A 12,724-nucleotide genomic window follows, 5' to 3' on the forward strand; every position below is an offset into this window, starting at 1 on the left:
CCCCCCCCCCCCACTCTTTTTTAACTAACCGCCCATTATACTCTCCGCTGTGTCGCGATTCTTTTTTGTTAGATTATTCTTTCTATTTTGACCCTTTGACCATGAGATGCATTGAGAAATCTTAGGGTCACGTTTTTATTCGGCTAAGAGAGAAATAGAGAGAGAGAGAGAGAGAGAGAGAATGAGAGAGAGAGAAAAGGAGAGAATGAAAAAATGTGCGCGAGAGAATTTGCTAATTCGGAGTAGTTAGTATTGCGAGAATCGAGACGACTAAATTGAGCACGCATTTAAGTGCCTCAAAGTATGTTGTATATTATTGATTATCTATTACCACTATTAATATTAATTAGTACTATTTGATTGCTATTATATTATCATTATTTTATTATTATTATTATTATTATAAGCAGGAGCTTTGGCTTTAGGTGTTACGATGATGCATATGTACCTACACACGTACACACACAGACACACATAATAAAAGTAAAAAAAAACGAGAAAAAGGATGCAAGAGAGATAGGGAGACATTATTAACAAATAAATAAATATATATATGTGTATACATATATATATATATTTATTTAGTTGTTATCGATTATACGCGTTTGCGAGATTTGAATTGACGAAATGTAACGAAAAAAAAAAGATATATAAAAGAGGTATAAAGAAAGATATAAAAAGGATGAAAAATCGATCTCGAATGGGATGCAACAAGATAACGTTGTGTCGACGTACATACTGCTATACTTTGAACTTATGATGCTGCCGTTTCATTTATACACACGTATACAGGGCGTTTCAAAATAGGATTGTCAGCTGTTTCTGTTAATATTGAGTTGAATAAATCAAATAAATGATATGTCAGACAAATATCGACTCTCAGAGAATCGTATACGCACATAGTGCTGGAAAGACATTCCCCTGGATTCTTGTGATTTTTTTGGAATTAACAAGCTGATCGTGTGCATTGAAAAAAACATTTTCTATATATATATATATATAAATACGTATATTATATACAGGATATCGTAAAAGCTGTATCAATTCTGAAAGATAGATTCCTGAGATTTTAAAACGATCCTAATATCTCTCAAAATGTTTTTGAATATCACTGTATTATAAACATTTAAAGTTAGTGAATCATATCGTCTATAGTTCGCGTATGTATCACACTTGAACGCGCGAACTTTAGATGGTATGATTCACTAAATGTTTACGATTGTAGTCTCGACATCTTGATGTTGGGATTTTCGTCTCAAAATGATCTCAGGAATCTATCCTTAAGCTTTACACATTCCCTGTATGTGTGTGTGTGTGCATGCGTGTGTGCGTGTATATATATATATATATATTTATATATGTATGTATATGTACACAGGATGTTCCCGCATAAATGATCACCCCTTTTCATTTCGTAAACTAACGGAGATCTAATAAATATAATATCAAATTAAATGGTTTTAACTAAACTCTGTTGTAGGCATATATAGTGATCACTTAGAAATTTATATTAGATATAACAAAATTTCGATTTAAAATTTTGCAGGCAATTAATACCTTTTCAATTTCGGCCTTGTGGCAAACTTACAAATCTCGCATTGATCAGATGACAATAATATTAATACGTCAATCGTCAATGCAAGAATTAGAAGTTGGTCACATCACAGGGCAAAAATTGAATAGATAGTAATCGCAAAACATATTAAATCAAAATAATTTATATAATTTGTTGTAAAATAATTTTGTTATATCGGGCATCATTGTATTCGTTATAATGAACAAATAACTTTTATTATATCAAAGTATTTATTTTATCGTGCAAAAGTTATGCATATCCCTGTTTTCTAACATGGGTAATTTTTCTAAGTGACTATTGTGCTTGTAATAGAGTTTAGTTAGAACCATTTAATTTGATATTACATTATTAGATTTTTATCCCTGTTTACGAGATAAAAAGCAGTGGCCACTTATACGGAGACACTCTATATACATATACGTATTGAACACTTTCAAATTTTCATATTAATATTTTTTAACAACTTGAGAATAAAAAATCACTAATAATCAGGATTAAAAAAAAATTGGTTCTAAGATTCATCGTTTCCGTAAGAAAGATACATCGATAACAATAAGAGATACATCTGATCACGCGCTGTTATTGTTAAGATACAGCGACAATGGGCGAAACACTAAAAATTTTCAAGACGATTCAACAGGCGCTCGTAGGAAGGACCGAAGATTCCAGTTATACGAGAGTCCAACGTTTAAGATGATAATAAATTAAAAAAAAAAATACATAATTCGAAGAGGAAGAGTTGCGGGATTCCCGATTCACGGTGATTCGTGAGTTCGTCACGCGGAATCGATGCGAGATTTTCCTAGGAAGTCGGCAAGAACCAAGAAATTCCGTGGAATGATCTTTCACCGCGCGATTCTCTGGAAATCACTTAACGTAATATTTGTCATCCGCTGCGTATTTCTGCGAGAGAGAAAAAGAGAGAAAGATATATTATATGTCCCGGTTTCTGTATCCGCGAAGCGCATCGTCCGAGAGAAGTAGCGGATGCGCCAGAGAATGATCAATCGTCGATCGTCGATGAAGCGGAAGCGCCGGATTGGGGCGATGTGGATCGTTTCAATTCGCACACGTTGTGCTCTAGGCGAGTCCTAAAGCGCGTTTTATTAAGGATATAATATACGAGAGGCGATATACAGATTATAAATATATATATATATACATATATTTTTTTTTTACGAACCGTATGCGGTTCTCTCCGGGATGCGGTTCCGCTTTGCCGCCACTCTCCAACGATGTAGTAAAATATATTCAATGTATATATATTATATACGCATATGTATACTACTACACACACAAAAAACGGGATAGGCTAAGCATTAATTATATATTATACATACGTTGATGTATGTGTGCGTAATGTAATGTCGCGATGTGCGTTTCATGATTCTACATTGAGACTTGCGTCGTCGACTCTCGCATCGCGGATTCGTAAGGAATTCGGGCGGGGGGGAGGGTACAAAAATTAGCAAATCGCGTAATCGCGCGCCTTGTGGTTGATACACGCGCGAACGACTCTTTAACGATCCATCAGACCTCCAGTCCAATTTCCTTTGAATTAACACGGGTTCTTTGGTTCAATGTTTTCCGTTTTTGTCCTTCTCCTCTATCTTCACACGTACGCAAATGCGCGTCTGTTGCTTTCCGCTATTGCTACACGTGCACGCGGAGACAAAGAGCGCGGTGTAATTGTAGTTGTGGCTAATGAAAATTAGACCAAGAGATCTATAACGCCTATAGATATTAATTGCGGAAGAGAGATGGTGCGAAAGAAAAATAAATATTGGGCCTGTATGATTAATAGCGTTTTTGAATCTTAAATGAGTTAAAGAAAGAGTGAGAGAGAGAGAGAGAGAGAGAAATTAGTAAGATATTGCGAAAGTACTTTGCCCGTTAATTTAAGTGCATTATACGGCTAATTGTGTGCTATTTATGTGATTTTGATAGAGCCGCTGAAATCAAGAGTTTTAGTCTTAGCGGATCGAGCTTTTAAATCCGCCCGGGTTCCGAGATCAGGTCTTTTTTTTTAAATTAATCCTCCGAAAAAAATTCCGATAAATCGGCGTCGCGCATAACGATGTTCACAGAAAATTGCACTGTGTGTGAGAGAGAGAGAGAGAGAGATAATGAAACGTACTTCGATCCCGTAATTGTCCATCGGGATCAAGCGCATCGCGGCAAAACTCTCTCCGACGATTATGTCGATTAATTATCAAACTGAAAAGGGAAAGAAAAATATACAATAGCAACGTTTCGTTGGCGCATCAGGATAAGCTGTGATTATATAAAAAGAAAAAAAAAAGAATATGAAGAAAACAGAACCAGAGCAAGAGAAGGACGCAACAGGATGTGTATTCCTAGAAAGTCTGATTTTGTAAACTATTCTACGAGGAAAACACTTGTGTATTATATATATATGATATGCGATATATATGATATGATATATGATATGATCTATGACGTTTGTTTATTACTATGTAAAGTGACAGATTTCGAAATTAAACATTAATTACTGTTAATCGCTGCGTTTTGAATCTACTCTCTCTTTTCTTTCTTTTTAAGGCCACTCACCACTACTGCCTTAGAAACGAGAAAACACAAAAATTCTTGCGAAATATATTTCAATAGAAAAGTTTTTCAATAAAATTTTGCAATCGATAGAATAGACTTATAAAATATACCAAAAATTATCTTTTTATTTTGAAGAGAAATTAAGTCATATTCATTTCTACATACAAGAATCTTGCCGGATCGTACATGTGAATACACAACCAATAGGAAAATAAAGCCTATAAGCAATAAATTATTTACTTAGATTTTAATGTTTATCAGCATCATTAACATCTTTCTGAGATGCCTATGAGTATCAAATTATTAAATTGCTAGACAATTTAATTTGTGATGTTACTACTGTACTTCTATCGGTATCGCGTTATTACAAGACCGAAAAATCAATTCGGCACGTAGTTTAGCAGGATTTGATACGTATACATTCACACCGAATGATTTAAGCACTAAAGATCCAGCTTTGCGCGACCTATGGATTTTATTTCCTATTGGTTGTATACTTATTTCTATATATTATTAATTTGATAATTGTTATAACTGTGTACATAGCTCATTTCGCATTTAGTTATACATAAATTTTATGGCGAAATTCATTTCCAGAGCACAGACTTTTGCATAACGCATAAGAAAATTAATCAATCAGTCTTTTATTTTATGGAAAGGAAGGAAATTAAGGATTTTTATTGGTTCATTTTTTTATGCGTTATGTAAGACTATCTTTTTTATAAGTTATATTTTACAAATTCTATCCACAGACTCTCTTGTATAAGTCTGTAGTTCTATCGATTGTAAGTGTATTTTATTGAAACCGCAGACTTATATACGTATAAGTCAGTGATTAAAACATATTTCCATTTTGTTATATTTTACAGGAATTATTGTTGTCTATTTTCTTGTTTCTGAGGTAGTAATGGTGATAAACGCGAGAATAAACTTTGATCCTATTCTGTCATTTTTAATAATTATTATCGAACATTTGTTGTCAGTGAACAACTTTTCCTCTTATAAATGATACATGTTAATAATTAACAAAATGGTATAACAAAATTACTTAATTTTGACAACATCCGTTGTTGAATTTATGTTAAATTTGTCGCTATTTTATTATTATAAAATATAAAAGGTTGCAATAAGGTCATAAGTATAGGTAGCTGCGTGAGAATCATCGGAAAGTGAGCAGGAAAATGTCAGATGCTGAAAAGGCAGACACTGACTGAATGGACATCCGAGTTTTATCAAACATGAAAAACGTTCGTATTTTTCACCTCTGAATTCCTTAGATCGTGTTAATATTTAAACAAAATAATTTACACGTCCACTTACAAAGCTAGCGCAATAAAAAAATAAGTTAACATTCGTTAAAACAACATTATACATTTATGTGTCTAATAACAACCTTATTGATTGCTCTTGCGAGCCTTTCACCGATGTGACACTCGATTCTGTCACAATTTCACCATAAGACAAAGAGGAGCTTATTTCTTGCGGAAAATACTCGGTATGCCAGGTGATCCGGTTTTATGTTGAAAGATCTTGCTCATCCTCTGACGCATGTCCTCGACACCTTGACCGACATTCACCGTCGCCATCGACAGGGAAAGTCCGGAACTTGTCGAGGGTGTCCTGGTGTGAGAATAACTTTTTACAAATGTTTAAACACTCTATGTGTTATTGAAAAAAATATTGCAATCTTTTAGTTAATGAGTGTAATGTTTTTAGAAAAATACTCAACATTAAAAAGATGTTCAAAGATACCAAAAATAAAAAATCAACCAGATTTAAAGATTATTACAAATACAGATTATAATATATTAGTAATAAAGTATAAAATTATATTTATTTTTAATAAAAGATTTTTCATTTGTTATTGTATGTATATAGTTATTATTAATTCATGATTTATTACAAACACGATTAAATATATTTACAAATTTAAAATTATTTTTATTCAATACCTGTCTATGGGCTTTGATAAATCCTGCTTGGACTCTGCTTCTCTGAGTAAAGAACGCACTGCATCTCTTTGCTGAGGTAGGCACTGATTTACCAGTGTCTCAAGATGCCTTAATCCCGGTAGTACTACTCCGGAAACGCATTGACTACTTAATGGACAGTAAACCAGTACAGAGTATGCCTCCACCAACGCGTTTATCAATTCAATCTTATGGCTTTGTTGAAGCGCGAACGATGCAATCGTTGATAAGTGCGTCGCTATTACTGTAATTAACAATAGTTCAATATAACAATAATAATAAAATTTTAATAAGAGCAATTTTTTATCAAAATTAAAATAGAAAATTCGTATTTCACTCTTATGTTTAAGGAGTGTATTTCTCAAATTAAATAAAATACATATATTGTAGAATAACGTACTATTTTCTATATAATTCTGCGGACAAATAGGAGCGATGACTGCAAATGTGGATACTAATGATGTTGCCAAAGTTTGAGAGAGTTCTTGAGGATCCTTCGCGATTGTTTCCAATGTTAAACGTCCTTTATCACGTGCTTCCCTCACTTTGCATTCCGTTATTATACGGCCTAGCGTGGAGATTGCAGCGCAACGCACATCACTAAAGATATTTATTCAATTATTGCATGACACAAAATGAAAAATATTAATATTGTCCGAAAGTGATTCGTTAGACATATTTTAAAGTAAATAATTTTATATCTCTCATAAATAAAGGCATATAAGAATCAACGCGGATGCTGGTGCATAAAATTACAAGATTCAATATTATATTATTAGATTTACTATACGATTTATATATATTAGATTTATTATACGTTTAAGGATTTTGGAATGATAAAGGTTTTATAAGAAACTAATAGTATGTTAAGGAATGAAATGGAATTTCAGATACACATGCATGCATAAATAGAGAAAGATCTCTTACACTTCAGGATCGCTAGCGAGTGTTACAATGGCTGGTACGATCTTGGTATTCGCCAGTTGGTCTGAAATGTGCGCTATAATGGAACCGAATAGTGTTGCTGTTGCACATCTTACAGAGGGCCTCTGATGCATCACACCTGTAAAGAAAAAACTTTAAATTTGTTGCTATAATTTCAAAATATTTTGCAGAACATTATAAGAGAAATATGTATATTGGTCCTAAGAAAATATATTTAATAAAATATTCGCTAATATACATAATATAATGTAATATAATATATAACATATATATTATTATAATACATGTATTCTCTCCTATAGAAGAATTCTTTTTAATAAAACAATTATAGTTTAAATCAGAAATAAGATTTTTTAAAGTCTTATAATATTATGATATTTTCATTTTAAAACTATTAATTAAAACTATTAATGACAATAATAGAAAAGAAATGTAAAATAGAAAAAGACACGAACCATCCCATAGACTAGAAAGCACATATTCTTGTGTCTGTTCACGAGCGCATAAAATATTAGCTGCGATTTGCAACCAAGATATACTAGTGCCGCTCATAGATAAAACTACGAGGAATTGTTTGAAATAGTTTGCAAGCTCCGTGGAATCGAAAGTACTTAGAATCACTAAGTAACTTGGAATCAACGGAAGGCTCATATTCTTCTTATCTGCCGATAATGCTGTCAATTGCTTCTCAAGTTCTGATACTTCCAAGGAAAATACTGCCTGGATCTGAAACAATATATATTCATAAAATTCGTAAGCAATTGCTAATACTTTGAAAAACATTTTAAAAAACTATTATAAAAATTAAAAAAATTCAAGAATGCGGAAACAACTTATCTATCTAATCCAAAGAATCTATAAGGATTCAAAAATTTAAACATAATTCAAAATTTAATAAATCTGAGTCATCAGAATAAATATTTTGATAATATTTCTATCTATAGAAATAGTATCTTATATTTACCCTTGATTGTGTAATATATTTCCCAAAACCCAAGCACAACGAATAAATATACATGAGAAGGGCTTTTAGAACGTTTTCCTGAGCTGCGTCCACAGATTTCACCATATCCAAAACTTCAAATACTCTGTAAAAGAGAATGCAAGTGCACTTTGAAATCAATATCTTAGGAAATAAAAAGGAAATAAACTTTTGGAAATTCGTATTAGAAATGTTTAGTTTTACAAAGCTGTAATTCGTTTTATAATTCGAAAAAATAATTGAACGATATAAAAAATCAATCTTTATGAAGCAACTTGTAATTTTAATAAAATATATAATGCTTTATTTTATTTAATATTATTTTTAATATAATTATTTAATAATAATATAGAAATAATATCTTATAGAAATAAAACAAACAATATTCACAATTTGTTCGTAAACCATTCTAATTCTGGCCAAGATGCGTCCTCCCAGGAATTGGAAAAGAAGGTATTGAGAAGAACACCGACGTCGACGGAATCCTCGTAGAATATTCTCGGGTCGATGATATTGGAGTGACACAACGCCAGAAATTCCTCGGCTGCACCACAAAGTTTCTAGAAAACTTTTGTGCTTTTGTTTTTGTGCGAGCTTATGAGCTTTATACAAAAACTACTATAAATTTTTTTGACAATATTTTTGAGATTTTAAATCCCCTTTATGTATATTTGTAACATAAAATTTCTCCATCAAAAAAATCTTTAAATATTTAATTAAATACTTTCAATATATTTCACACATCTATGTAGATGTCAAATTCTTCAGATGTTCTAAATTTTTAGTTTTTATTTCCAAAGTGAATTTAATTTTAACTTTTATTTCAAATTTAATGTAATTTTAATTATTTTAATTTCTAAACTTTTAAATCTTGCAATATTTCAACGTAATTTCATTCTCATTTTTCTACTTGACTATCATTTATTTCATTTTGCAATTACTGAAATGTACTTCCTATTTGATATTTACTTCCTCTAATAACTCACACAAATCTGGTGATGTATCGTCTTTGATGCAGACTCGCACTGCATCGGTATTGGCAACGCACAAAACTGTATAGGGTAAGATGCACTGCAGAATACTGATCGACGGCGTCAATTTCTCTTCGTCGACATAATCTTTTTTGTTTGGCGAAGTCTGGGAGTGGGTCAGCTTTAGCTGATTCTTAACTTTTGAGATTATGCGTGGTAGCAGGTTTAGATGCAACCTCCTTAGGGATAATGCCCACTGTGCCAAAACCGGTAATAATACCGACGATGCTGTCTCAACGACCATCGACGACGTGTCGTGGAGTGCTGTCAACACTAATTCCTCGCACTGCAATTTTTATGTAACAATGTATCAATACAAAATATAACAGGGTATTTATTTTAAAATCTTGTAAAACAGTTTCCAGAAAAATAAAATAAAGTGTGCTATATGGGAAAGAAATGACCTGAAAATTTCCTGAAGGTCTTCCAAGTTTTTTTTTTCAGATAATAAACACTATATATAAATAAATTTATAAAAATGATAAAAGAAACAATATATAAAAAAATAAAAAAATATATAAAACAATAAGATATTTACTTGGAAGTATTTATCAGGGTCATCCATCAAAGCTATAAGTAGCGCGAGGCTTTTCACTACACTAGTTCGTACAACAGGATCTTTGTCCTCCAATAACATTTGTTGCAACATTGACAGCATTAATGAGCTTCTGATGGAAGCTGATGTATAGGATGCCAACACAGAGCAACATTCGACAGCTAATAATCTTCTCTCTGGATACTTGTGCTGGCTTTGTTCCCAACAAATTGTTAGAATTTCTTCCGTTTCCAGCGACTCTTCTGCGAGCTTCGCCATGACGATTAAACCTGATATAAAAATAAACTTTCAGCAACAGATTTATTCAGTAAATAAAAAAATTGTTAATTATAAGTGTTCTTTATATAATACATTGCAACATTACACAAGCGCAACTTCTTTTCTAAAAAAAAAAAACCGAATTTTATTTATAATAAGTCTGTTAATCAAAATAATTTAAATTGTATATTTTTTTACTAACCGGCCAATATCATTTGTCGCTCATCCTCCTGCGGTCTTTTCTTTAAGTTGAATAGCATCTGTAGTAACTTATCCCTCTCACTAGAATTGGAATGGAGATGAATTGCACTAAGGATCAGAGGAATAATTTCTTCGCGCCTATTAAGGATAATATTGGGTACCACACGTGGCAGAGTATATGCTAAAATGTCAACTAATGTATCCCGGGTGATTCCGTGCTTTAATGATTCTCCCATTGAGGATATTAATGACCCCGAAACATTCGCCATGCAGTGTGTCACTATTTCCGACTTGAATTTATTCGGCAAATTTCTGTAATGTTCACAAATGTACAATTAACATATCTTAAATACTTAAAAATCTTCATATAATAAAATCTTCGTATTCTTCAAACAATTAATTTAATTATTTCACTTCTTTATAACTTGGAAGAAAGTTTCTGTTATTTTTATATTATTTCTCACTTGCTTATCAACTTTGACTAGTTAAATAAACAAATTACATTAATGTTTTTACAAATAAAATGTGTATAGTAGTATAAAATAACCTGGAGGATGCAGTTGGTAGGACAGAGGATTTCTCTGTAATATTTACTCTAGGTAACTGCAGTCTAGTCCACTCTTTGTCTCCTGGATCTGTTTCGTCCAGACTAACTACCGCAGAAACGCTATCGTCTTCTTCTGGTTCCTGAGTAGTGGTTGACATATCTCTTGGTAATGGTTCAAGTAGTTCAAACTTGTCAGGAGTTGTAGAGTTGGAATTAATGGTACGGATAGTTCCACAACTACCTGACTATAAGTAAAACAGTAATTACAATAAACTGAAATATCAATTCTTCAAAAACAGAAAGAAATATTATGATCAAATAATAAGCATTCGTTATATGATCTGTTCCTGTATAATTTTTCAATTGTTACCAATTATAAATTAGAAAAAAGCACTAGTTAGTTAGCTTACCTTTATCGGATTTTCTATAACAATTTCCTTATTAGATGAAATAACTTCCTGGAGAGCGTTTTTCTCTTGCTCTAGCATTGCAATTTGCTGCTGCAACCTTTCAATCTGTTCTGCCTGCAAAAAAATAGAGCTCTTAGAGAATTCGCAAATTTAAGCAATCCCGAATTTAAATATTTTAAAGCTTTTGAAGCTTTATTAAAGTAACAAACCATTTCTGAAGATTCATCCTTCTGTTCCTCAACATCTTCAATAACAAAGTCTGTTTGCACAGCGACGCTTATAGACGGAAGTTTGTCATATCCGTTGGCTCTCATGTATTCCCGATATATCTGCAACAATTCCGTAGGTTTGGGAATATTTAGTCCCACATCTTGCCAGTCCTCGAAATCCTGCTCTTCGCATTCATCGCTGAACGTGATCGAGGTGAGCTTGTACGACCTTGCCAACAGATATTCATTGATGAGAAAATTCAGCGCTCGCTGCTCATGTGGTTTTATGGGCAGCTCGGTAATCAAATTTTTTTCAGAGTTCTTGTCTGGTGTCTTCAATGTACCCTCCAATTCTAAAATTTTAATTGTATATTATTAATTAAAAATCGTATTACAAGTTAAAAGATGTTTTATCATTGAAGTGAGACATACCTGTTACTACAGTCAAATTAGCACGTAGCGCGGAAATATTTTCCTTGGCTTTGCGTAATTCAAATTCGAGAATGGCTACTCTTTCGTCAACGCCAGCTCCATCCTCTGAATATCGAGTCATATCCAACGAGTCCAAGGTAGCCTGACTAGAAGATCTGGCTAATATTTCATTTATATGTAATGTTTTATTTATAATGATCTGTTTATCGTTAAGCAATAACACTGCATTATTAAAGATTTAAGGATAGTAACATAAGCATGATGTAAAAATTCTGTATCGGTTTGTAAATTAAGATTGTTTACAAATTTTTTACATAAGACAATTGCCTCATTCACCACACGTTAGGGTTCTGACCAAGTAAATCTGATTTTGCGACTAACGAGATACATACGCATTGAAGTACACGGCTCTGGTTTGATATTGGAGCTCTCGAAATTGTTTGGATTTGAGAAGAATTCCTTGAGGATGGGCAGCTCCTTGCCAGCTTCGCATAATTCAGCATGCAGTTCCAAAGCCGTCAAGAAAAGCTTCTCGTTGAGAAGTTTCGTTGCCATCTCCTCGTAGGATATCGATGTCTTTGGAGCGACATATCCTGAAGTAACAGTTATTATAGTATTCGTGAAGAGTATTTCTGCAGTTAATCACTCTGCAGTTGTAATTGTTTCTCAACGATGGTTGTTTGATTCACAATCAGCATATATTGTAACAAGAAGGTTACCTCTGTTATTAGCGGGCAAAGATATTTCCTCGACGATACTAGCCATGATATTACTGCATTCAGGTACTTGTAAGGATAAGGAATGACATATCCACGTGAGACAATATTAGTCTGTCTTACGTAGTACACCGCTTTGACATTAAATACCATACGTATATAACGGAAAAGGATTATTTATAAGACAGATAAATGGCAACTCATCTGACAGACGGTAATATTGTGATATATAGATTGGCGACTTGAGCGCCAATAAACTCAACAATGCTCTACATATCTAATGTTGGATTCACACTGCATCCGATTTTCGTCGTACGACG

General features: G+C 32.8%; 1 protein-coding gene across 2 annotated transcripts; it reads right to left on the bottom strand.

The window, feature by feature from the left end:
• Positions 1-5,242: 5,242 nt before the first annotated feature.
• On the bottom strand, positions 5,243-12,611 carry LOC108720460 (lisH domain and HEAT repeat-containing protein KIAA1468 homolog). 2 transcript variants are annotated; one of them, XM_018444484.1, is made up of 16 exons: positions 12,408-12,611; positions 12,081-12,281; positions 11,689-11,847; positions 11,257-11,609; positions 11,048-11,161; positions 10,638-10,882; positions 10,092-10,402; positions 9,614-9,900; positions 9,031-9,361; positions 8,435-8,588; positions 8,027-8,150; positions 7,518-7,788; positions 7,045-7,180; positions 6,518-6,717; positions 6,100-6,361; positions 5,243-5,767 (listed from the first exon to the last, which is right to left on the bottom strand). In XM_018444484.1, the coding sequence occupies exons 1-16, from the start codon at positions 12,451-12,453 to the stop codon at positions 5,620-5,622; spliced, it is 3,342 nt and encodes a 1,113-aa protein (XP_018299986.1). In that variant the 5' UTR covers positions 12,454-12,611; the 3' UTR covers positions 5,243-5,619. The 2 variants fall into 2 exon arrangements, with proteins under 2 accessions (XP_018299986.1, XP_018299985.1); XM_018444483.1 differs by having other exon boundaries at positions 8,435-8,604; positions 9,014-9,361.
• Between the last annotated feature and the right edge of the window lie 113 nt (positions 12,612-12,724).

Source organism: Mycetomoellerius zeteki, unplaced genomic scaffold (genome assembly GCF_001594055.1).
Source record: "Mycetomoellerius zeteki isolate Tzet28-1 unplaced genomic scaffold, Tzet1.0 scaffold150, whole genome shotgun sequence".
NCBI lineage: Eukaryota > Metazoa > Arthropoda > Insecta > Hymenoptera > Formicidae > Mycetomoellerius > Mycetomoellerius zeteki.